The 25,432-nt window shown below is 54.4% G+C and overlaps 1 protein-coding gene across 4 annotated transcripts in view; it reads right to left on the bottom strand.

Annotated features, from left to right (window-relative positions):
- OTOF (otoferlin) overlaps nucleotides 1–25,432 on the bottom strand; it is an 81,245-nt gene that overhangs the window by 11,911 nt on the left and 43,902 nt on the right. For 2 of the 4 annotated variants that reach the window (XM_086875360.1, XM_086875361.1), the window contains 23 exons: nucleotides 24,437–24,596; nucleotides 23,079–23,265; nucleotides 21,957–22,143; nucleotides 20,603–20,826; nucleotides 19,634–19,742; nucleotides 18,994–19,177; nucleotides 17,550–17,670; nucleotides 16,369–16,469; nucleotides 15,892–15,982; nucleotides 14,781–14,897; nucleotides 12,899–13,051; nucleotides 12,273–12,462; nucleotides 11,824–11,948; nucleotides 11,167–11,301; nucleotides 9,888–10,049; nucleotides 8,846–8,965; nucleotides 7,334–7,495; nucleotides 6,524–6,686; nucleotides 4,588–4,718; nucleotides 3,859–3,888; nucleotides 2,602–2,748; nucleotides 2,176–2,242; nucleotides 601–731 (listed from right to left, as the gene is read on the bottom strand). In XM_086875360.1, the coding sequence (XP_086731486.1) occupies nucleotides 601–731; nucleotides 2,176–2,242; nucleotides 2,602–2,748; nucleotides 3,859–3,888; nucleotides 4,588–4,718; nucleotides 6,524–6,686; nucleotides 7,334–7,495; nucleotides 8,846–8,965; nucleotides 9,888–10,049; nucleotides 11,167–11,301; nucleotides 11,824–11,948; nucleotides 12,273–12,462; nucleotides 12,899–13,051; nucleotides 14,781–14,897; nucleotides 15,892–15,982; nucleotides 16,369–16,469; nucleotides 17,550–17,670; nucleotides 18,994–19,177; nucleotides 19,634–19,742; nucleotides 20,603–20,826; nucleotides 21,957–22,143; nucleotides 23,079–23,265; nucleotides 24,437–24,596 (3,197 nt within the window). The remainder of the gene's footprint in view (nucleotides 1–600; nucleotides 732–2,175; nucleotides 2,243–2,601; nucleotides 2,749–3,858; nucleotides 3,889–4,587; nucleotides 4,719–6,523; nucleotides 6,687–7,333; nucleotides 7,496–8,845; nucleotides 8,966–9,887; nucleotides 10,050–11,166; nucleotides 11,302–11,823; nucleotides 11,949–12,272; nucleotides 12,463–12,898; nucleotides 13,052–14,780; nucleotides 14,898–15,891; nucleotides 15,983–16,368; nucleotides 16,470–17,549; nucleotides 17,671–18,993; nucleotides 19,178–19,633; nucleotides 19,743–20,602; nucleotides 20,827–21,956; nucleotides 22,144–23,078; nucleotides 23,266–24,436; nucleotides 24,597–25,432) is intronic. The other 2 variants (XM_086875359.1, XM_086875362.1) reach the window with 1 other exon arrangement.

Here is a 25,432-nt window from a genome sequence, read left to right on the forward strand (position 1 = left end):
GGAAAGTGTGGTCAGGCCTTGGCAGGGGCTGCCCAGGGACGTTTGGAGTCCCCATCCCTGGAGGTGTCCAAGGTGTCCAAGGATGTGGCACTCAGTGCCCTGGGCTGGTGACAAGGTGGGGATTGGGCACAGGTTGGACCTGATGGTCTGGAAGGGTTTTTCCAGCCTCAGTGATCCTGGGATTCTGCAAGCATGGACACCTCAGCTCCCAGTGCCTAATTTTTCTAGGAAGGAGAAGGATCTCCAGCATTACTGAGCTGGAAAAAGGGAATGTGGGATCTCTGTGCAAGATCCAGGTCTAAACCTTGTCTGAACCCCAGCAACACCAATCCTGAGAAATCTTTGGGATCACGGTACCAGAGCCCACCCCCATCCAGAATCCTGTATTCAGGCAGGAAAACTCTCCCGCCGAGCTGGGACAGCTCCAAGCTGCTCCTGGGATCAGCCCATCCCAGGATAAGCCCTTTTCTCGTGACCTCAGACTCCTTCCAGCTTTGGAGAGAGGCTGGGAAGCCTTGTCCCAGGATATATCCCTAGGAGAGATGTCCCAAGGCATGTCATCCCTACAATGAGGTATTTCCTTGGAAGCACCCCCAGTACCTTGAGTTCATCTATCTTCTGCTTGTTCTTCTTCTCGGGGAGCTCGGGGACAGGCTGCTGCTTCTTTTTCTTGTCGTCTTTGGGTGCCTTGGACTTGTCCTTGTCCTTGTTCTTCACCTGAGCCTTGGAGCCTTTCGGGGGAGAGTCACCAAGTTTGGCATCACTCTGAGTCCCCTCCCTCTGAGGGAGGGAAGGGAGGGAGGGGATGGAAATGAGGGTGAGGAGAGGTGGGGGAGGTGTGGCAGGGATTGGACAAGGTCCTTCAAAGAAGAGGAGCATGAAAGCTGCCACTGCCTGCAAGTCCCATCCCAGCCCTCTCCTGTCTTTCCTTGGCTCTGGATCTCAGCGTCTCCCAGAGCCCAGAGATCTCTGTGCAGGGAATTCCAGGGCTGACCTGAGCAGGAATCACTTCGAGGAATACAAAACATGGACAGAGCACTTTGACAGTGGTGAGAAAACCCCGTCCCGCCCACAGCAGCTCCTTTTCTTCCTCCTACCAGAGACTTCTCCTGATTTATGGAGCCTGGGGAGTGGAACCCCGGCCTGGGAATACAGAGGGGACAGTGCTTGACGCCGCTGCCCTCAGATTGTCCAGGACCAGCTGTAGCCACAGGTCACCGGAGTCTCACTTGGAACAACCACCAGCCGTGGAGAGCTGGGAAGAGGCTGCTGGAAAAGGTGGATTCAAAGGGAGCTCCTTCCCCTCTCTGCAACCCCTGTCCCTTGGTGCCTCTGCCAGCTTCCATGAGGGCTGGATGGTATCCATGGGGGTGGACAGATGGGAAAACCTCACGTGGACAAGGAAAGGGGGAAGGAGTGGGAGAGCCAAGGGAAATGGATCATTCAAAAGAGACAGAAAGAAAACCACGGAGGACACCAGTGCAAGCCCAGAAGAACCTGCTCAGAGCTGTCTCCAAGCTCAGCAAGACAAGACCTCATTTTTTCCCGGGATATGAAGATTAATCTTCCAAAAGAAACCAGGCTCAGAATTTTACTCAGCTGAAGGATTTTGTGTCACCTGGACACAACCCCCTGCCATGGGGACATGGAGCATACAGAGAGAAAGGGTGGAATTCCTCAGGGATACCTCTCCCAGCCCTGCTGGTGGCATGACCAGATGGACAAAGTCACCCTTGACTAACCAGTCCCAGGACTCTTGCCCGGCATCATTTCTGGGACAAAATTAGTCTCCCCCAAATTTAGGCAAGGTCAGAAGCCCACCTGACCTACAAACCCGACTTCCTTCAGAGGAAAACGCAGGGCATCATTCATCTCATGATTTTATAAAAGGATAACAAGTGAAAAATAATACATGACATATAAAATTATAAAAATTGATAAATTAGGTGAGAGAACGTGCTCTAAATTGCATTTGTCTTCACTGCTCACTTTAGGACAGCAGACAAAGAGTTCAACACGCAGGGAAAAACACCCGCAAAAATTGACCCTTTTTGGGAAAACACAACACGCTGGGAGTGTCTGCTGTGCCAGATTCCCAAAGGGATGCCCAAGCACCAAGAGGAATCCTGATCCCACCTTTCCCTGCTGTGTTTCCTCTCTCTCTCCCAGCCTTACCCTCTCCAATCTCCGTCTCTTCCTTCTCCTCTGCTTCGGCCGCGGCTGCTTCCTGCTGCCGGAGTTGCTGGGGAAGAAGGGAAGCCATGGGGTATTAGTTTTTATTTTTATTTATTAGTTTTTATTATTATTATTTTCCTGGAAAAGCTGCCCAGGGCAGTGATGGAGTTCCCATCCCTAGAGGGATTTTGAAGCCACATGGATGTGGCACTTGGGGACACGATCAGTGGTGGCCTTGGCAGTGCCAGGGCATGGTTGGACTCAATGGTCTCCAAGGGCTTTTCCAGACTGAGCAATTTTGGGATTCCATAGGAGTCACGGGATGAAGCACAGCCCCAGGGCTTTGGAAGGAGCTGGAATTAGGGGGGACCTCGCAGGAAGGGAACAATCTCCCCCAGGTACCCCTCACTGCTGCTCCTCACCCACCTCCTTCATCGTCTCAATGGAGGCAAAGTACTTGGACCACCAGTCCAACATGCTTTCATCCGGTTCTTCCTCCTCCGCTTCCTCCCCACCTCCTCCTCCTCCTCCTCCTTTCTTCTTCTTCTTCTTTTTCTCCTTCTCCTCCTCGGTCTGGAGGGACAAGGGAAGCACAGACAGGTGTGGACATGATTTTCTGAACCTGAGAGAATTTTAAGCTCTCAGGGGCTGATTGTTACCAAGGGCAAGTCTTTTGGGAACTTTTTCTCTCTCAAGGACTGTTGTGAAAATCTTGTTTTGGTTTCCCAAAACAAGACACAGATGTTCTGAGAGTGTTTTCTCTCTTGTCCCACCAATGGGATGAGGGAGGTGTTGTCCCCTCTACCAATCAGGATAACCTGTACCGGAACACCTTATAAAAGGGTTGAAAAACCCCAAAATAAAGGTTTTTTGCCTCATGAAAAAACCTCTGGTTGCTTTGTGTGCTTGCTCTATACTTCTTGTCCTCTAGTGACAGGCAGGGAAGGGGAGGGATCAGGTGAAAGGGAATAATTTCTGGAAGCACGAAGGTGGGGGTTGAAGCACCTGAGGAGAGAGAACCCCCCGAGCTCGGGGGCTTCATGAACTTTCTCCCTTTTACAGCCACTGAGGCACAAAACAGCCAAGGATGACCGAGGCTATGGAGACAGTGCCAGAATCATGGAATGGTTTGGGTGGGAAGGGACCGTAAAACTCATCCAATTCCAATCCTGACACTTTTCACTGTTCCAGGTTATTCTAAGCCTCATCTAACCTGGCCTTGGATACACCCAGAGATGGGGCAGTCCCACAACACCTCCACATTTCCATCACCCTATTTTTCCATGCATTTCCCGGGCTGCATCTCTGGAATCTTCCATGGCAAGAGTCAAACTGTGCCCACCAAAGCACCTTGGGACCACTTAGTGGAGCAAGGGAACCTTTTCCAGCTGGTACCTGGGAATACCCAGCATCCCTCCCACAGGGCGCTGCCCGTCCGGCTCCTCCTGGGACAGCTGGGATGAGAAGTCCTGGCCCAAAAGAGCTTCCCAGACTGCAGGAAGGAGGCCACTGCCACATCTCTTGAGGGGACAGTGCTGGTGTGTGTCATCGTGGGACAGAGGGGTGATGTCCCTGCCTGGATCAGGCTGGGAAGGGTGCCTGGTCTGCTGGAAGTGTCACGGAGGGGTTGGGGAGGGAGCAAGAGAGTTGGGAGCAGGGATGCAGAGAAGATCCATCACTTACCACATCCACCTTCACCACTGCATCAGAATTCTGCCGCCCGGGATGGAAGGGAACAGGGAGAGGGAGAGCAGGTTCAGGACACACCCTCAGCTGAGCGCAAATCATCAAACCCCAGAATGGTTTGGGTGGGAAGGGACCCTAAAGCTCCTCTCATGGGCAGGGACATCCATTCCACCATCCCAGGCTGCTCCAAACCCCCATGTCCAAACTGGCCTTGGACACTTTTGGGGACACAAATGGCAACCCAGCTTCTCTGGGAATTCCAGCCCAGCCCCTTCCCATCCTCCCAGCTGGGAATTCCTTCCCATTATCCCATCCAGCCCTGCCCTCTGCCACTGGAAGCCATTCCCTGGCTCCTGGCCCTCCATTCCTTGTCCCCAGTCCCTCTCCAGCTCTCCTGGAGCCCCTTTGGGCCCTGCAAGGGGCTCTGAGCTCTCCCTGGATCCTTCTCCAGGTGAGCACCCCCAGCTCTGCCAGCCTGGCTCCATGGCAGAGGGGCTCCAGCCCTGGAGCAGCTTGGCAGGAATCTGTTTTTGTGGAGGAAGCTCTGGAGCAGAAGGGTGGGAAAAGGAGTTGAAATTCCCATTCTGGGCACAAAGACAGTCACAGGGACATTCAGTGTGACACAGCCCGACAGCCCTGGGACACACTGCCTACCCAGTTCAGGTTGAAATCCCTCAGAAATTGGCAATTCCATGAGGGGAAAGGTGCTGCCACACGGATACTCACAGCTTCCAGCTTCACCATCGTGTCCATCTTCTTGATGGGAACCTCGGGCTCCATGTTGACAACGATCTCCCCTGTGGGGCGAGAGCGATGGGCCCTGCTGGTCATGGCCAGGCAGCCGTTGAGGTGTTTGGCTGGACAGAGGACAGAAAAGGAGAAAGAACAAGGGAGAGGGACAGTGGAGAGGAGAAACCGATAGTTCAGGCGAGATCCTACAGGATTCAGGCCAGAAAATGAGAGAGTTCAGGTGAGACCTGTTGGAGTCTGAGACGCAGAGTGTGTGCCTTTGTTTCTTATACTTAGTTCTAAGATCCAGAAAAACACTGAATTTCATACAATATAAAATTCATGAGCATGTTTTCATGGTGATACATGAAAACAAAGTTAGATAGAAAAGCTAAAAGTGTGAGTGTGTAGATTAGAGAATTTCTTAAGTCACTGGGTGAAAAAGTTAGTTTAAAGTTAGTTTAGAAAGCAGAAGGCAAGATGGAGGATTTAGAATGTTGTTTCTTTTCCTTCTTCTTTCTCCTTCATGTTCTTCTCCTAGAGGTTTTGGGGTGATAGTGAATGATTGGACAGAAAATGCTGCAGTGCAGCACAGAGGTGATGGGTCATTGGATCATTAAGAAAAATAATATACGTGTCTGTTGTTAATTGGGTAAAATAAGTATAAAGATAAAAGAACTGCGTAGTTTGAGGCCATTTTGTGCTTTCAAAGCCAAAGTGAGCCACAAGGCCTTGTTTGTACCATCAGAAGAAAGAAATGTACCAGACTGCAGTGATTTAAATTGTGCAGCCAGTCTGGAGAGACCTGCCAGGTTTGTGATGACCTTCTAACAAACATGAGAAACAAGATTCTAACGAGTTCGGGAGTTTTCTTTAAACCTAAAGAACTGAGATAAGCGGGACTCCCCATGAGGGAGGATCCCAAAGGAGCTTGGCTCAGAGGAGACTGAGAAATCCAAGAAGAGAAAGAAAAATACAGAAGTGCAGCAGAATCAGAGAAAGAGAAAAAAGAAACTAAAAATAATTTTATAGAGAAAAGTTACAAGATCCTACAGGATTCAGGCTAGAAACTGAGCTCAGGTGAGATCACGCAGGATTTAGGCCGGAGCACTGTGGGACCACCTTGTTTGGAGCAGTGGAAATGAGCACAGAGCCTTTGGCAGGACCAAAATCCCACAAACAGCAAAGGAAGGTAGAGGATAAGCAGGAAATGTCCAGAGAAGAGGCAGGGAAAATTGTCCTGAAAGATTCCGTTGGCTTGGACACAACCCCTGGTCCAGCTGGACAGAACCAAACATGTACTTGGGAATCTCGCCCAGCCTCCAGCCCCAAAGCTGGGAGGAGAGGAGTAATTCCCATGGCTCCCAAGCCCTCGGCCACTGGGATGGGTGGGAAGTGGGTCTGGGCCAGGTTTTGCTGCAGAAGATGATGGATTGGGGTTGAGAGGGGCCTGGACCTCTGCTCTTTACAGCCCCCACGGGGACTGAGTGTGGCCAAATCCTGTCCCAGTCCTGAGGAGCATCTGGGGACTCAAGTCCTGAAGCTGCAGAGATGTCGGAGGTGAACCTTTCTTGTCTTACAGGAACTGGGGAGCAGGCAAGACTCAGAGGTCAAAAAATCAACAGGAAATCGTGGATTGTACCCTGTGGCTCCTCACCCTGGTGAGGAAACCACAGCAAAGGGCTCAGAGCCACAGCTTGGGCTCCAGGAATTCTGGGTTCCAGCTGAGGACTCAGAGGGAAGTGGAGATTCACCACCTGGAACCACCAAAGTGCTGAAGCTGGGGTGTGTCCTGCAGTTCTGGATGAGACTGGACACAAACCCAGAAGTTCTGTGGGTTAGCCAACCATCTCATGGTCCTCACAGCCCATCCCACCTCCCTCTTCTCCCCAGGGATGTCCCAGACCAGGTCCCCATGTCCCAGTCCTGGTACCTGCCATGTTCCAGTGCTGAGCTTTCTTATCGGGTGGGCGGTAGATGAACTTGCGGAGGGAGCTGACGGTGTGGGAGCCCACCAGGGTGTAGCGCCCGAAGGCCCGGCAGTCCACCACGCGGATGTTCAGGGGCGGGTGCAGCAGCTCGTTCTCCGGGAGGTCCTGGGAGGCAGAGGAGGGATGGTTATCACGGACTGGGAGCACCTGGTTTGGTGGTTGGGAAGGACAGCTGGGGTTAGGAATGGGGTCATGATGGGAAGGACAGTTGGGATTGGGAATGGGATCATGCTGGGAAGGGCAGTAGGGATTGGGAATGGGATTACACTGGGAAGGGCAGTAGGGATTGGGAATGGGATCATGCTGGGAAAGGCAGTAGGGATTGGGAATGGGATCATGCTGGGAAGGACAGCTGGGATTAGGAATGGGATCATGCTGGGAAGGGCAGTAGGGATTAGGAATGGGATCATGCTGGGAAAGGCAGTAGGGATTGGGAATGGGATTACGCTGGGAAGGGCAGTAGGGATTGGGAATGGGATCATGCTGGGAAAGGCAGTAGGGATTGGGAATGGGATCGTGCTGGGAACGGCAGTAGGGATTGGGAATGGGATCGTGCTGGGAAAGGCAGTAGGGATTAGGGCAGAGCTGTTCCAGCAAAATATGGCTTGGGAGCCCTCAGGTAAAGAAAGGAATGGTGTCCAATGTGTTCCATTGTTTTGGGAAAACTGGAGTAAAAGGTTCAGAGCCACGGTGGGGTCCAGAAATTCTGGTGGGTTCCAGCTGAGGGATCAGAGGGAAGGGACCACACTCACCACCTCGAACCACTTGACCAAAGTGCTGAAGTTGGGGTTTTTCTTGTAGTTCTGGATCAGGGCAGACTGGACACCCTTCCCAGCACACTCAATGTCCACGCGGGGCCGGTCCACCTGGGCCAGGTTCACTCTCTTCAGGTCCCTGAGCCCCCAGAACAAGATCTAGGGCAGGAGGAGGAGGAGGAGAAGGGAGCATGTGAACGTGAGAGGGACAATCCCTGGGAGCTGGTTCTCCATGGAGAGGGATCCCACTGTCGATGTCATTACAGGGCAGTGGTGGATCCCTGAGGCATCTCCTCCTGACAGCCTGCTGCCCTCAACACCCTTTTTCCTGCTTTTCTCCCTTCCTGGCTTTTTCCTGCCCTGGGAATCCACAGAGCAGCTCTGTCCATCTGTGGTGGCTCTGGATGCAGCACTGCCATCGCTTTGTCCCAGTGGAATCAGTGTCACTGGGGAAACTTCACTGTCCCACCATCCACCATCCAAAATTCCCCAAAATGGAGATTTTTCCCTCCTCCTCATTCCCCATGGCTCAACTGAAATTGAGAGGAGAACAACTCATTTATCACAAATGTGTGGAAAACCAGGAGCCAAGATCCCTTTGGAGACCTGGTCAGTGGCACCTCACCTGAGCAGAGACACCTTTATGTGGGGCCGAGATGTGCCCTGAACATCCCTGTGGGCGTTGCCTGGGTCATGGATGTCCACCGGGACCTCCAAGGGACACGGGCCCTCATGGGACACATCACGGAACCATGGAATCGTTTGGAAAATCCCTCCCAGCCCATGGAGCCCCAGCTGTGCCTGATCCCCACCTTGTCCCCAGCCCAGAGCTCTGAGTGCCACATCCAGGAATTCCCTGCACACCTCCAGGGATGAGACTGCAGCAGCTCCCTGGGCAGCCCCTGCCAAGGCCTGAGCTCCCTTTCCAGGGAGAAATTCCTGCTGCTGGCCAAGCTGAGCCTGCCCTGGCCCAGCCTGAGGCCATTTCCCCTTGTCCTGTCCCTGTGCCCTGGGAGCAGAGCCCGAGCCCTCCTGGCTGTCCCCTCCTGGCAGGGACTTGTGCAGAGCCACAAGGTGCCCCCGGAGCCTCCTTTTCTCCAGGCTGAGCCCCTTTCCCAGCTTCCTCAGCCTCTCCTGGGGCTCCAGCCCCTTCCCAGCTCCGTTCCCTGCCATGGGTAGATGAGAAGCATCCCATCCTTGTTGTCTGAGGTTGATGGGGTACAGAACATCTGAGATATGGGATTGCTTTGGGAGCAGATGATCCAGCTCTGTGTCCATCTCAAACGTTCCCTGGGCTTCATCTCAGCCCAGGTACTGCTCACTCACTGTCCTTCCCAGGTATGACAGCAAGGAATGATCCAATTCCCTGGTTTTTTTAGGGATGCTGCAGCCTGGTTCCCAGTCTGGCCACCATGGACAGATCCTTGACTCCCAGTTCCCTCCTGCCCTTCCAGCACCCTTGGAGATGCTCTCCTGCCCCGGGCAGCCCTCCACATGGACACTGGTTACCTCCACTCTGTATCTGCTCAGCACCGGCCGAATTCCCAGAGGCACCGGCAGGATGGGACCTCGGTCCATGTCCGTGGGGCCGTCGATTGGGGGCAGGTCTGATTTACCCCCAGGGCCGATCTGCAGGAGATGGATCACGGGTTAGGATCTGCTACTCTGAGATGCTGGGAAGTGGTTTTTGTCCTTCTCACAGAATTGTGGAATCGCAATTGGTTTGGCTTGGGAGGGACCTCAATGATCAACCCCTGCCATGGGCAGGGGTGAATTCCGGAGGGACCTGGGCTGTGTCCCAACTGGAACTGGTCCCAGTTGTTGGATCTGGGGTGTCTCAGAGGGCTGAGAGCCCAGGGCAGGTGCTCTGGGAAGAGGAAAACACAGGAGCAGAAGGTGCTGGGAATTGCTGTCCTTCCACACAGAACAGTCCCAGAGCAACCCAAACTTCTCAGCCCACCAATGTATCCCATCCCAGAGCTGCTCCATCCTGGAATTGCATCTGCTGAGCTGTAGTAGGAAATGGAGATGTGGTCCCGGAGCTCAGCCCAGGAGCAGCTTTAAGGTCCCATTTCCAGTCCAGGGCTTGGGAAAGATAAAATATTCCATGTGAGCAATTCCCCCAGTCCAAGGAAAATCAGGAGAAAAGGGGCTTGGATGAGCACCTGCCCTGGCAGGAAAAGGAGACAGGAAAAGCATTTCAGCTTTTTCAGAACAGGAGGCACAAAAAAAAGTGGGAGAATATAACTCTGGCATTGCCCCAGACCAGGAATCATGGAATGGTTTGGGCTGGGAGGGACTTTGCAGACCACTGAATTCCACAGGCAGGGGCACCTTCTGCCTTTCCAGGCTGCTCCAAGCCTCATCCAGCCTGGCCTCGGACACTTGCAGGTGTCTTTGATGAACAAGTGGTTGATCCATCCAAGAGAGACTACAAGGGCTCAGCAGACCAACAACCAGGTGAAGGGGCAGTTATTCCTGGTCATTCCCAGTTGTCCCTCTCTCTTCCAACCCTGCATCCATTCTCCCCATCCCTTTGTCCGGCTGGCACCTGGAGCAGCTCGAAGGCGGCCAGCAGGTCCCCAGCTGTGGCGTTGCCACGGTAGATCTGGTAATATTCCAGCTGCGGCGGGAAGCGCGGGGGGCAGTACTGCTCATCCGACATCTTCACCACCGGCTTGGCGAATGTTCGGCCCATGAAATCGGCTTTTCCCTACGGAAAGAGTGCTTGGGGTTGGGCATCCCACACAGGTTGCCAATCCAACACAGGTTGCGGGTCTCCCCAGGAGCACTTGGGGTTGGAAATCCAACATAGGAATTCCAAAATTACCCCTGTGGTTCTTCACAAGAGCCGCTGTGGTTGGAGATCCAACACAGGAATTCCAAGATTAGCCCTGTGGTTCTCCCCAGGAGCCCTTGGGGTTGGAGATCCAATACAGGAATTCCAAGATTAGCCCCGTGGTTCTCCAAGAGAGTGCTTGGGGTTGGGGATCCAACATGGGAATTCTAAAATTATCCCTGTGATTCTCTCCCCAGGAGCACTTGGGGTTGGAGATCCAACATGGGAATTCCAAAACTACCCTGTGGTTCTCCGCAAGAGCCGCTGTGGTTGGAGATCCAACACGGGAATTCCAAGATTATCCCCGTGGTTCTCCACAAGAGTGCTTGGGGTTGGGGATTCAACATGGGAATTCTAAAATTATCCCTGTGATTCTCTCCAGGAGAACTTAGGGTTGGGGATCCAACACAGGAATTCCAAAATTAGCTCCATGGTTCTCCCCAGGAGCGCTTGGGTTTGGAGATCCAACACAGGAATTCCAAGATTAGCCCTGCGGTTCTCCACAAGAGTGCTTGGGGTTGGGGATCCAACACGGGAATTCCAAGATTAGCCCTGCGGTTCTCCCTAGGAGCACTTAGGGTTGGGGATCCAGCATGGGAATTCCCAAATTACCCCTGCGATTCTCCCCATCATGGTCAGACCAGGAATGACATCAGTGCTCTGGTTTTGGTCTGCCAAAGCCCAGGGAAAACTTTCAGTCATGACTCCTTGAAGGAGGTTTGGGACAGCTGAAGGTTGGGACACCAAGGAGGCCAGGGATGAGCACTTTTCCCAAATGGAAAGGCTCCTTGGCTGCAGTCTCTTTCTTCCCTCTCCAAAAATAAGATACATCAAGCCACATCTGAGATTTATGAGCAGAAGCTCCATGGTAGATGTGACAGGACCATTTTCCAAGAATCAGGAGAGAAAAAAAGCTCCCCAAATCCTCTGCCTCCAAATCTGGAGAGATCCCGGCATCCAAACCACGCACAATTCCGTGGGATTTTCTTACCACGGTGTCCTGGTCGTAGATCTCGATGACGATGATGGGGGGGTCATCCCGCATCTCGTGAGCTTCCCCGTACAGCTCCACGTTGTCGAACACCAGGAGCTGGTCCCAGGTTGGGCAAAGGGTCTCGTTGAGAACCTGGGAAAATGGGAGGGATTCCTACTGCTGCAGGAATGGACCAGGGTCCTGGGAAAGGGTGGCAGGTGGGGCTGCTGTGTGTTTTTTGGATCAGGGAGACATTGGGAATTTCCCAAGGATTCTTCTGAGGGAAGCAATCCAATAGCAGATGAGCAGAGCTGGATTATTCCCAGTGTCCAGGCTTCATAAAGCTTGGAGACCCTTGGACTGGGAAGACTAAAAATCACTTTAGCATGACCCAGTTCTGCCTAAACCGGCAGGGAATCACAGGGAATCACAGGGAATCACAGGGAATCACGGGGAATCATGGGGAATCACAGCCAGTGGGATGTGGGACATATATTGGGAATGGACTCCTGGGGAGAGATCTCCTGGAAAGAGTCAATGCCCAATTCCAGAGCTGCTCTCCCCCCACAGGAGCACGGGATCAGCCTAATCCTTGTTCATGGGATCTGTGCCACGGGAGCAGTGTGGAGCCTGCAGAGCCGCATCCCTCCATGCCTGCATCCCAGAAATGTTCACCTCGGTGCACTGGCTCTGGGAGATGAAGAAGACCCGTGCAAAGGGATCCGAGAGGCCGCTGCTGTCGGCTGCGAACAGACTCCTGGCTTGGTACATGTGGGCTCGCAGCTGGAACACCTGTTTCTCTGGAAGAGAGAGGGAATGGGATGGGATGGCCTCTGGGAGCCCGCCCAAGGGACATCTCAGGAGCCTGGTTTTGCTCATGGGTGAAGGATCGCAACTCAAAGTGTAAATCCCAAATAAATAGGGATTTCCTTGGCATCCTTGTTGCGTGGGCAACAACTCTGAATAGGATTGTCATGAGGGGACACAATTCCCACCCCACAACTCTCTTGAGGCAACTGGAACGATTTCCCCCTTAACTCCTGGAAACCCTTGGACCAGGGGGTGTCCAGCCAGGCTCCCTCCCTCTCGCCCTCTCCATGCCCCATCCCATGGGAGCTCCTTACTGGTGTACAGGAGGCTGATGGGTGGGAAGGAGGGCAGGTTTTGGCCTCGGGGCACTTTCTTCTCCTCAAACCCGCAGGGGAGGCCGCTCAGGTAGTCCTTGCGCTGCTTGTTGAGGCCCAGCCACAGGTAGATCTCCATCTTGGCCTGGACTGTCCATCCAGCCGGGCCGAACCCCCTCTTCCCAGGGAGCTGGGCACAAGGAATGGGAGAGTTCACGTGGATATGGGGAATATGGACAGACCCCTCTTGGAGAACCCAATCTCTTTGGGGCATTGTGCTGCTGTTGTTTAAACCCAAGAGTCCTTTGGGATCACGACACTGCTCTGGCTCGTGCATTGTCCTCTGCCCACCGTCGTTTCCTTTTCCTAAGCCAGAAATTCTCTGGATCTCCAGCTGGATCAAACATCTCCCTCTTCCCAAACATTTCCCACTTAGTGGACTGGGTAAGGTCGGTGCTTCAACCTCCCTAGGGGCAGATTTGCACCCCTAGCAGCAAAGCATGAATCATATTCTTGCAATGTTCAAGCCCAGCAAAAATGGATACAAAACTCTCATCCTCGTCTCCCAAATTCCCTCCTTTTCCCTCCCCTTGGCTGCAGCTTCCCTGGGACAGGTGGATCCTCACCTTGAGGAAAACCGTCTTCACTTTGGCGCAGTCCTTGCCCATCTCCTCGTCCACGATGGAGTACAGGATGTCCTTGGAAGGGATGCGGGCGTAGGCGATGCGCTTGTTGTTGCTCATCATCCAGATGAAAACGTCGGGAATCGTGTGCTGGGGCTGGGAATGCCACAGGAGAGCCCTGTCAGTGCCCCAGCTCCGACCACGGAGGCACAGGCGGGGCTGGAGACCTGCTGGAGGCAAATCCAACAGATTCCATGGAAGATGGGTGTGGCTGGTGCCACACTGGGGGGGACCGGAACTGTTTTGAGATTCCCACTCCAAAAAAGCTGCTCAGAGCTAAGCCCGTCAGGAAAGAAACTGGGATTTATGTTGGTTAAAGTTTAAAAAAAATAAAAATTTGGGCATGGAAGACTGAAGGTTTTCCTTCTCTCCTCCCCTGACCTTGGGGAGGAGAAGGCAGTGGCCATTCCTTTATCCCTTTCTAGGGAAAGGTTCCCAGTTTGGACAGGGCCCATCACTCCTCAAATCTGGATTGGGTCAGGACCAAGGAGGGCCTGGCTGTAACCAAGGATGGAGCTGGGAGCCTTCCCTGGGAAATGGAAGCAGGAGGTGGAACAGCTGCAGCTCCAGGGAGAGCCAAGAACCCCCTCTGAGCCACTCCTAAACCGGAAAAATGTCATGGAATCATTCCGGAACCTAAAGGAGCTCCAGGAGAGTGGGAGCGGGACTGGGGACAAGGCCTGGAGGGGCAGGACCCAGGGAATGGCTCCCAGTGCCAGAGGGCAGGGCTGGATGGGATATTGGGAAGGAATTCCTGGCTGGGAAGGTGTGGAGGGGCTGGGCTGGAATTCCCAGAGCAGCTGTGGCTGTCCCTGGATCCCAGGCCAGGCTGGATGGGGCTTGGAGCAACCTGGGATGGTGGAAGGTGCCAGAGTTGGAGCTGGATGGGATTTCAAATCTCTTCCCACCCAAACCAGTCTGGGATTTGATGTCTCATCTTCCACTTCCTGATTTCCCAGGGATCCACAGGATCCCTCCATGGCAGAGACCTGCTGAAACATCTCCAGCTCTGCTGCAGGAGGACCCAGCTCTGTCCCTGCCTGGGAAACTCTTTAATTTCTTTTACATGAGATCATTCCCACCCAGGAGCACACAGGGGTCATGGGGCAGCTCATGGACTTGGAATGGCTCCTTGCAGAGACCTCACCTGCCCTTGGAGGTATCCATCCATCATCCATCCATCCATCCATCCATCCATCCATCCATCCATCCATCCATCCATCAATCCATCCATCAATCCATCATTCATCATCCATCCATCCATCCATCCATCCATCCATCCATCATCCATCATTCATCCATCATCCATCCATCATCCATCCATCCATCCATCATCCATCCATCATCCATCCATCATCCATCCATCCATCCATCATCCATCCATCATCCATCCATCATCCATCCATCATCCATCCATCATCCATCCATCATCCATCCATCATCCATCCATCATCCATCCATCCATCATCCATCCATCATCCATCCATCATCCATCCATCCTTCATCCATCATCCATCCATCATCCATCCATCATCCATCCATCATCCATCCATCATCCATCCATCCATCCATCTATCCATCCATCATCCATCATCCATCCATCCATCATCCATCCATCCATCCATCATCCATCCATCCATCATCCATCCATCATCCATCCATCCATCATCCATCCATCATCCATCCATCCATCATCCATCCATCATCCATCATCCATTATCCATCCATCATCCATCCATCCATCCATCCATCCATCCATCCATCCCAGCTTTCTGTCTCCATGAGCTGCCCCAGCCAGAGCCCCATCTGCCCTTGAAGGACCCACCTCGTCTGCCAGGAACCGCAGTTTCTGCAGGAAGTTCTGCACCAACTTCAGCTTGTCCTTCATGGTGTTCCTCTTGACCTGGGAGCGCAGGGCCGTGGCCTGCTGGGCCATGTTCTCCTGTGGGGACAGCCGGGACATCAGGACACAGCTTGGACAAAGGAAATCAATCTCACCACGCCAGGGTGGACACTGTCAGACACATTTTTGTTGACCTTGGCATGGGAGAGCCCTGGAGAGGGCAGAGACAGCTCAGGAGAAGATGTCACCCCAAAGGTGTCACCTGAGCTTGGAGAATTTTGGGGTGGCTTAAGGAAGATGCCTCTCCTGCTGTCACCGAGCTCCTGATCCTTGGAACTTCCATGGGAATGCATGGAATTTAACAATTCCTGGCTCTTGAGGATGCAGCTGGCCACTGAAGCTGGTGTCCTTTGCTGTGCCAGCTGGAGAAGCCACCAGCTCCTCGTCCATCTCTCCTGCACATCCTTGGCAAGGAGTGGGGCCACCACCCCCAAACCTCTGTCCCTGGGGCAGCTCTGCTCTGTGGGGTTCCTAAAATCACCCCTAAACTTCTGTCCATGTCTGCTCTGTGGGGTTCCCAAAATCACCCCAAACCTCTGTCCCTGGGGTGCTCTGTGGGGTTCCCAAAATCACCCCCAAACTTCTGTCTCTGGGGCAGCTCTGCTCTGCAGGATTCCCAAAATTCCCCTTTCCAGCTCCTCTGTGCTCCCAAATTTCTTTCCAGAGTCTGGTGGAGGGGATGCAGGAGAGGTCCCGGTGACACCTGGGGCTTGGATGAGACCTGAGTGGGCTTTGGGCTCCTCTGCTCAGAATTAAACCCCAAGCCCTCGACCCCCAGGGACTGGAAACTGGAGTGTCCATGGACCAAATTCCAGCTCCTGCTCAGGAATCCTCCTCCACGCTTCCCAAAGCTTCCCTGAACAACCCGTGCCAGGGCCTGCCCACCCTGCCAGGGAACAATTCCTGCCCCAAATCCCATCCAGCCCTGCCCTCTGGCACTGGCAGCCATTCCCTGGCTCCTGGGCCTCCAGACCTTGTCCCCAGTCCCTCTCCAGCTCTCCTGGAGCCCCTTTAGGGACCAGATCCCACTCACCAGCTCCCGCATGCAGGATTTGAGCCTCTCCCGGTCCAGCCTCGTGCGGGACGAGTGATGCTGGTCCTTGTCAGCCAGGGTCAGGAAGCGCCTGCGGGGAAAGGCCGCCCGGTGATTCCCATGAGAATTCCCAGGGAATTCCCTTCCCAGGGAACTCTCTGCCAGCCTAGCCACGTCCCTGGAGGGAAACGCTCTCATTCCCTCCAATCTCCAACAAAACTGTGGATGAGAGGCCGGTTCAGAGTGTGGACTCAGAGTCAGGAAGGGACAGGAGGTGTCATCAGGTGCCGCCAGGAGCCACCAGCCTGTGGAGGCCACAGGATTGATGTTTTCACCGCTGCTTTGGGGTGCAGACGGAAGCACTGTGCTCCAGCCCAAAAGATCCGGTCCTGTGCCAGTGTCATGGAATGTTGTTCCATCATCCCGAGGACAGGGCACGGTGAGGTGACATTCCCACCCTTCCCACGTGCCACTCACAGGCAGCCGCTGCTCAGCTCCTCCAGGACCCCTCGGAGCCGGCGCTCTGGGTGCGGTTTCTCTGTCTTGATCATCTCCTGCACGTCGTTGAGCCCCTCCTCCTGCAGCACCAATGGGGACAGTGTGAGGGGTGGGGGGCCAGGGACCCCCTGATCCAACCCCACACTGAGGGAAACTCCAGCTGCTTCCCTGGACACGGTTGGGGACCCAGCTCTGGGTGCTGGGAATGGCTCTGGTGCCCTCAAGGACTGAGCTGGCCAAGATCCAAACCCTCTTGGAGGGACCTGTCAGGGGGACCTTTCCCAGATCCTGCCATGGTCCTGCTCATGTGGAGCTCTCCCGAAGGCTCCTTGCGAATGTACTGAGACTTAATCATGAAACCATGGAATGGTTTGGGTGGGAATCACTGAATTCCAACTCCATTGCCACGGGCAGAGACACCTTCCACTATCCCAGGATGCTCCAAACCCCATCCCTTGGAGCCTGTGCAGGGCCTCCCCACTCTCACAGAGGAGAATTCCATCCCAATGTCCTGCCCAAATCTCCCCTCTTCCAGTTCATACACATTCCCCCTTCTTCTGTCCCTCCAGGCTTGTCCCAAGTCCCTCTGCAGCTCTCCCAGAGCTCCTTTAAGCTCTGGAAGGGGCTCCAAGGTATCACTGGAGCTTTTCCTTCCCTGGGTCTGCCACATGAGTGCTTCACCCCTCCAGCCCAGGTGACAAAGCCTCCCCATTCCTGTTCCCTTTTGTGGGAATGTTTGGATCTGACCCACAGAATTCCCAAGGAGCTGCTGGAATTTGGTGATTCCTCCCTGGGAATTTCCCCCTTTCCAGGTACTGCCTGTCCTTGCTTTGCACCAAGGTGCAGGGAGCCTGGATGTGGCTGTGTCTTGTGCCAGTCCCACATCCCTGCTGTGTCCCCTCTGTCCCTCCCTGTCCACCCCTGACCCTCCCTGTCTGCCCCTGTCCCTGTACATCCCTGACTACCACTGTTCATCCCTGTCCACCCCTGTCCATCTCTGTCCATCCCTGTCCCTCCCTGACCACCCCATCCACCCCTGTCCCTCCCTGTCCACCCCTGTCCATCTCTGTCCACCCCTGTCCCTCCCTGTCCATCCCTGTCCACCCCATCCATCCCTGTCCATCCCTGTCCATCCCTGTCCACCCCTGTCTGCCCCTGACCAGTTTGTCCGCGATCTTGTCCATGATGTTGGCGTTGTAGAGCCGGCGCCGCTGGTCCTGCCACCAGCTCCGGATGTAGATGCAGGGCTTCTTCTCCAGGTAGGGCAGGTGGAAGTAATTCCTGCAAGGGAGGCAGGAGGGACACTCCGTGGGGTCCTGACCTGGACCCCATCCCGGTGCTCTCCCAGGATGTGCCGTTCTGGGAAAGGGGGTACAGGAGCTCAGGAGCTGCATCCTGGAGAGCAGAGGCTCCGTTTCTCCCGAAGCCATTCCCGGTGCCAGGCCCAGGATGGATGGGCGCAGTGCCCCATCCCTGGGAATGGCCAAGGCCAGGCTGGACGGGGCTTGGAGCAGCCTGGGACACTGGGACCTGTCGGGGCTGGAACTGGGTGATCTTTAAGATCCCTTCCCACCCAGGCCATCCTGGGATTCTCCCAGCTGCTCCCACCCCTGCCCAACCTGTCCTTGGAATGGTGGCGGCACTGCCAAAGGAAGGGCGATCCACACTCTTGGAGCGCTGGCCATGAGCCGGCATCCACCACCTGGAAACGGGAATCCTGCTGCACCTGGAATCACCAGGAGTCAAATCCAGCTCTTGCCGGGTATTCCCACCAGATGTCAGCAGTGCCCCGTGGTTGAGCGGGAGGCCCCCAGCTCCCAGAGGCTGGAGATTTTTGGGAAAACGGGGTGGGAGAGGCCCCAAAGCATCGGAACTTCTCATCTCCCCTTGGGATTCAGCTGGACAAAGAGCTGAGGAACAGAGGAGGGAATTCCAGAGGGACTTAACTCTGCTGGATATTTATGGAAACAGGGAGGGAATTCCAGGGAGACACTTCACTGGGTTTTCTTTTCCCAATTGATTTAATCCGATGGTGAATTCAATTAATGCCAATCTACTGCTAAAACTTGATAGAAATCCACTTGAAGTGCATCTCATAATCTTAAATCCAATTATCTTTCTTATCCCAGTCCTTGGGATGCAAATCCAGGCCTCCCTGGGCACATCTCAACAGGCAGAGGATTTGAGCATTATTGTCCCAATCTCCTGCCTGATCCATTCGCAGATCTTTCCAGCAGTTTTTCCATCTGAGATTTCACTGCCCAGGCCACCACTGACCCGTGTCCGCAAGTGCCACACCAGGTGGACACACTGACCACACAAATCCAGGTGGACACAGTGACCTGTCTGTGACCAGGTGGACACACTGACCACACAAATCCAGGTGGACACACTGACCTGTCTGTGTCCAGGTGGACACACTGACCACAAAATTCCAGGTGGACACACTGACCTGTCCATGAACAGGTGGACACAGTGACCACACAAATCCAGGTGGACACACTGACCTGTCTGTGTCCAGGTGGACACACTGACCTGTCCATGACACTGACCACACAAATCCAGGTGGACACACTGACCCAGTGCCCAGGTGGACACACTGACCTGTCCGTGACCAGAGGCTTCATGGGCTGGGATGAAGAAACGGAGACCAGCTCTCCATCCTCACCACCTTCATCCTCACTGGAATTCTGGAGCAGCTCCGACTCCTCCTCGTCCCCATCCCCTCCCTCCTTCTTTCTCCGCAGGAGGGGTTTGCTGGAGCCATCCACCTGGTTGCCATAGTTACCTCAAGGGGAAAAAAAAGACGGAATCGGTTCACAGGGTTGGAACTCCCAGCTCTGGGACTGAATTTGGGTTGTCAGAAGTTTTCTCTGCTGGAATCACAGAGAATGTCAGAGTTTGACTTCCTGGAACCACATCCAGGAGCTGGAAATTAGGGAGAGGTGTCTGTGCCCTGCTCCTGTCCCCTCTCAATCCCTTTGGGAATACATTCCCTCCTGGAGCTGCTGTCTCCAGAGCACAAAGCCAGGATGGGAGAGGGATCGGGTCCCCTGGCCACAGCCCATCAGGCACAAAATACGGGACGTGGGGTCCCACATCCCTCATGCCCACGGAGGAGCCATTCCCCGCTCCCCAGACCCGCTCTAGCAGGGGTTGGAATGAAAAATTGGGAATAAACCCCACTCCCAGCTTCAGATTCTGATTTTCACAACCCATCACAGTCCCCGAACCAACAACCAACCTATGGTGACCTCAAAGTTAATGGGTTTGTCCCCGATCTTCCTGTCGATCATGGTGGCCTCCAGGAAGGCTCCGAAGAGGAAGAATTCCTCCATCTTCCCGCTGCAGTTCTGCAGGAGAAAGAGATCCCAGGGCTGAGGGTCCATCCCTCGGGATGCCATTTCCAAAGGGACCAGGAGGGTTCTGACTCCCATTTCTTGGCTCGTTGTAGGGAGTGTTTAATTAAAGGTTTCATTTTAATATCTTTTAATTAAACCTTGGACTGTGTTGGGACCCATCACCCCTTGCCCAGGAGGGGCTCTCAGGGAAATTCAGGAATACAAGCCTGAGTTCACCCCCACCGAACTGATCGAAGCACACAAATCCAGGTGCCTGGATGCTCCCATGGAATCGGAATGGTTCTGTTTCCAGGTGGTTTCATTCCCCCTGGCTGGTAAATCAGTGAGATCCTTGGTTTCTGATTGAAACCCATCAGGATATGAGCGGAACAACTGGAATTAGGGGATGAGTCACTGTCCGCGTGTATTTCCCACACGGAAAAACATCCCTAAGTTCAGGAGCTGATAGAAATCGTGGAATGGCTTGGGTGGGAAGGGACCTTAAAGATCATCTGGTTTCATGGGCAGGGTCATCTTCCTCTATCCCAGGGTGCTCCAAGCCCTGTCCAGCCTGGCCTTGGACACTTCCAGGGATGGATCATCCACAGCTTCTCTGGGAATGCTGTGCCAGTGCCAGACAAACAATGTCGCTGACATTCCCAGCTCTCCTAAGGGAAGTGAGCACTGGAATGATCCTAAAACCTGGAGTCCTGTGAGATTTCCTTCCATTGCTCTGTGGGATGCAGAATATCTGGGACAACACTTGAAATCCTCGATTTGTGAGACCAAAGGTAACAGTACGATATTCCCGAGACCCCAAACTGCCCCCTGGGATGCTGCGGGGTCACGGGGACATCTGTGGGGTCACTTACGTCAGCCACCGCCGTGGCCTGCTCCACCTGCACCTCGGTGGAGCTGTTGATCTCGGGGTTGGTGGTGTCCAGGATCTCCACGGCCAGGCCCAGCAGGAGCCGGGCGCGGAAGGAGACGCCCTCGCCCAGGCCCTCGTTGAGTTCCTGGTGCTCATCCATGAGGGTGTAGTTCCGGGTGGAGCCGTACATGTTCACCCAGGCGGGGCCGAAGGTGGGCAGGAAACCTGCAGGGACGGAATGGGCAGGTGGGAAGGGGACGGAGAAGGGAACATCTTGGTGCTCGTGGTTGGCTCGTGGTCTCTGTGTGGTGGCGCAGGCTGGGCTATGCTCTTGCGTGTCCATGGAAGTGCGGTTGCGCCATCCATGGAGACAATTTTCAGGGAATCCCAGGATCCCTGAGGCTGGAAAATCCCTCCCAGCCCATGGAGCCCCAGCTGTGCCTGATCCCCACCTTGTCCCCAGCCCAGAGCTCTGAGTGCCACATCCAGGACACATTCCCTGCACACCTCCAGGGATGAGACTGCAGCAGCTCCCTGGGCAGCCCCTGCCAAGGCCTGAGCTCCCTTTCCAGGCAGAAATTCCTGCTGCTGGCCAAGCTGAGCCTGCCCTGGCCCAGCCAGGGTGAGTGGAAGGATTTAAGTCTTTTACCTCCATCTGCTGCCTAATGCATTTGCAGATTTTTCCAGCAGTTTTTCCGTCGGATCCCAGCATTGCCAAGGCCACCACTAACCCATGTCCCCAAGTGCCACATCCAAATGGCTTTTAAATCCCTCCAGGGATGGAAACTCCACCCATGCCAGGGATGAACAGCTGCTTCCAGGAAGGAATTTTCCTAAAATCCAACCTGACCCTCCCCTGTTCCTTCTCATCCTGTCCCTGCTCCCCCTCAGCTGCCCTCTCATTTCAGGATGTTGTGCAGAACCCAAAGCTCCCCCCGGAGCCTCCTGGGTTTTTATTTCCAGGGAAATTTGCAGGAAGGCAGTGATGGGAACTGGGCAGGTCTTCAGCAATTCCCCATTTCGAGGGCTGGGGAAGGAGAATCCCCCATTATCCCCTTTCCAGTCCCATGTCTGGTTTCCCGTCTTTGCCCACGTGTGGGAATGGGGAGCCTGAAAAACACTCATCCCATCCATGGAATTTTCAGAAGAGCAAATTGTTCTGGGGTGTCTCTGCTTTCAGGCATTGGCTGAAGGTCCTGTGATGGGTCTTGGTTTTCAGGGTGTTGGTCCAGGAACTTCTCACATTTCAGGACATCAGGGTCTCTCCAGATGAGCAACAAGGAATTCCAGGGGTGGGGAGGAGCCTGGAAAACTTTGGGAGCTCTGCTAAAGGAATGCCCCCACTTCAATTTTACCTTTGTCCCCTTCATTGGAGATCTTCCTCAGATCGATGAAATGGGTCCCGATGGCCACGTCGTTGACCTTGTCCGAGTCCCGGATCTGGACCTTGATCCGTTTGCACAGTGGGGGAAACATCTCTGTGAAGATGATTTGTTCATTCCAGAGGGGCTCGTAGCTGCTCTTTTGTATGGATGTCTTTCCCTGGGAATTGAGAAGCGACGGATATCAGACAAGGGTTGGATCTTCCAAACTATCCCTCGCCACCTGAGCTGCTCCCTTCCAGCCATTCCTGAGTAAGGAATCCCCTTCCTCAACTGGAGAGGGATCAAACCCATCCTGGAGAGTGAAAACAAGGTGATGCCATGCCCATCCCAATGTGGCAGGTGACACCACGCCCATTTTGATGTGCCAGGTGACACCACACCCATCCTGATGTGCCAGGTGATGCCACACCCATCCTGATGTGCCAGGTGACACCATGCCCATCCCCGTTTGATGCCACACCCATTTTGATGTGTCAGGTGATGCCACGCCCATCCTGATGTAGCAGGTGACACCATGCCCATCCCCGTTTGATGCCACACCCATTTTGATGTGCCAGGTGGCACCATGCCCATCCCAATGTGGCAGGTGACACCACACCCATTTTGATGTGCCAGGTGACACCATGCCCATCCCCATGTGATGCCACGCCCATCCTGATGCACCAGGGGACACCACACCACACCCATCCCGATGCGCCAGGTGACACCACACCCATCCCGATGTGCCAGATGACACCATATCTATCCCTATGTGACACCACGCCCATCCCGATGAGCCAGGTGACACCACACCACACCCATTTTGATGTGCCAAGTGACACCACACCCATTTTGATGTGCCAGGTGACACCACACCCATCCCAATGTGCCAGGTGACACCACACCACACCCATCCTGATGTGGCAGGTGACACCACGCCCATCTTGATGTGCCAGGTGACACCACACAACACCCATCCCGATGTGCCAGGTGATGCCACGCCCATCCTGACTTGTGCAAGGATGACCGAGACCATCTCTGGCCTCCTGGTGGCCCTGCTGGTGTCACCTCCTGTGTCACCTCCTGTGGCCACCCTGGGACCTGCCCACTCACCTTCTGCCCCGCGAAGGCCACCTGCACATAGGGGTCCACCAGGTCCTTGTTCTCCCCGATGAGGGCCTTCTTGACGTTGGCCATGATGCTGGTGTTCATCCGCGGCAGCCCCTCGGCACGGTAGATCTTGATGTAGAACCGAGCCCACTGCCGCTCTGGGGGGACCCCGTCCGGGAGCAGGAGGTTCCTGGAATGTCAGGGGGTGGAGTTGGGAACAGCTGCTGGGGTGGGGTGGCCAGGGAAGACTGAAGGTTGGATGGGATGATCTCAGATGATCTTTTCCGACCTCTGAGATCCCATAAAAGACCAAAGAGAAGCTGTTCCATTTTCCGAGCTCCTTCCACTTCCACTGCATTCCGCAGAAATGGAATGAATGGGATCCTGGAAGAGTTGTTTGTTCCTTATCAAGGGGAGCTGGGGGGTATGATTTTGGGGATGAAATGAGCTCTTTCCATTTGTTTTTTTTGATATGTGGCTTTCCTCCTCTGCAGGAAGAGATGAGCCCATGGGGATGCTGTGAACAAAATATTCCTAGGGGAATTCTAGGAATTCTTGGAGTTGTGAGTGTCTGGTGGAAGGTGTCGCTGGCCATGGCAGGAGGGTGGGAACAAGGTGATCTTGAAGATCCCTTCCAAAACAAACCATTCCAGGATTTTAGGAACAACTAGGAGAACATCACAACTACAGCATGGAATGAAGCCCAAAGTTCTGGAGGTGGCTCCTCAGACCCCAGCAAGTGAGGAGTGCTGTGCTGGTGGTTTCTGACTGGATGGACTCAATCCCAGAGGTGTTTTCCAACCTAAACCATTCCATGATTCCATGTGGGGATGTGCCTGAGAGGCAGATTTGAAATGGAGATATTTTATTTAGCTGGAAAAGTTTTGGGGTTGGAATCAAGCCTTAAAGCTCCTGATTTCTGTTCTGTGACCTTTGGGATGTTCTGGGAAGTCCAGGAGCCCTGTCCACAGCCTGGGGAACCTCATCCAGGCTTCTATGCTCTGCCTTGGATTATGAGATCCCATCCCATCCCATCTTCCCACCCCGGATCCATCAGGAGTGTTAGGTAAAGACTGGGGACATCAGGCTGGGTGACACCAGGCTGGTGTTGCTATAGAGTTCCACCAGCAGCAGAAGTTCTGACCCCACAGGAAGGACAGCTGGGTGCTGGAGATCACCTGGAACTGCACCTGCACCACTCATTCCCTCTCAGAAAAGCCCCGAATCGGTCCCTCTGCTCTCACGGCTCGGCGTTTGCCACCAGCCCCAGGTTTGGGTCCTGCTATCCCACCCAAGGGAAAGAGAGGTGGAAAGCCATTCCCAAGGGAGCCGGGGAGACGCAGATCCCAGCAGGTTCCTACCCCTCAATGTCATCCTCGTCCGTCTCGTTGGCCTTGTGCGGGGTCTTGATGTTGTCCCCTTTGCCCACCACGGCGATGTCACACTTGAGGTAGCCCTTGAGGCTGGCCGTGAGGTCCTCGGGGTCAGACAGGATGGCCCATTTGTGGTAGAACTGGTGCTCTGCAACCCAGGGGACAAGAGAGACCTTTGTCACCACCAGACACGGCCAACGCCACCAGGACATGGCCTTGCAAGGTGTGGGACCAGCCCTGAGCCTGAGGGATCCAAATAAACCCCTGGGAAATTTGTTTTCCAATGGGTCTCTGGTGAGATTGAAGGTGGAGAAACGCCGGGATAAACCGGAGGGATTGAAGGCCGTGTGGATGTGGCACTTGGGGACATCTCGGTGGTGGCCTTGGCAGTACTGGGGATGGTTGGACTCCATGATCAGCAGCTCTAATCCACCCCTCTCCCTTTTCCAGGTGTGTTCCTGGCTCGGATGAAATGCAGGCAAAGGATCCAGCCCTGGAAATTCCTGTCTGGAATGTTGATGTCCTGCCTGGGAATGTCACCTGGGGCTTCTTCCCTGGCAAGGCAGTGCACCCAGGAGGGATCTCAGTGGCACTCAGGAGAGCTGGAGAAGAGCTGGATCCAGGGAATCCTCGGAGCTGCTTCCCAAGCCTCAAGGGGCTCAAGGAGAGCTGGGATTTGGGAAAGGGCTGGAGGGCAAGGAGCCAGGGAATGGCTTCCACTGGGAAAGGGGAGCTGGGGCTGGGATCTTGGGAAGGAATTTCTGGCTGGGAGGGTGGGGAGCTCCTCTGGAATTCCCAGAGCATCTGTGGCAGCCCCTGGATCCCTGGCAGTGTCCAAGGCCAGGCTGGACAGAGCCTGGAGTTCTCTGGGATAGTGGGAATGCCCAAGGCAGGGGTGGAATTAAATTATCTTTAAAGTCCCACCACTCCCAAACCATCCCGTGATTCCATGATTCCAGGATGGGATATAGACCCTTGTCCAGA

Source organism: Cyanistes caeruleus, chromosome 2, assembly GCF_971803275.1.
Source record: "Cyanistes caeruleus chromosome 2, bCyaCae1.hap1.1, whole genome shotgun sequence".
NCBI lineage: Eukaryota > Metazoa > Chordata > Aves > Passeriformes > Paridae > Cyanistes > Cyanistes caeruleus.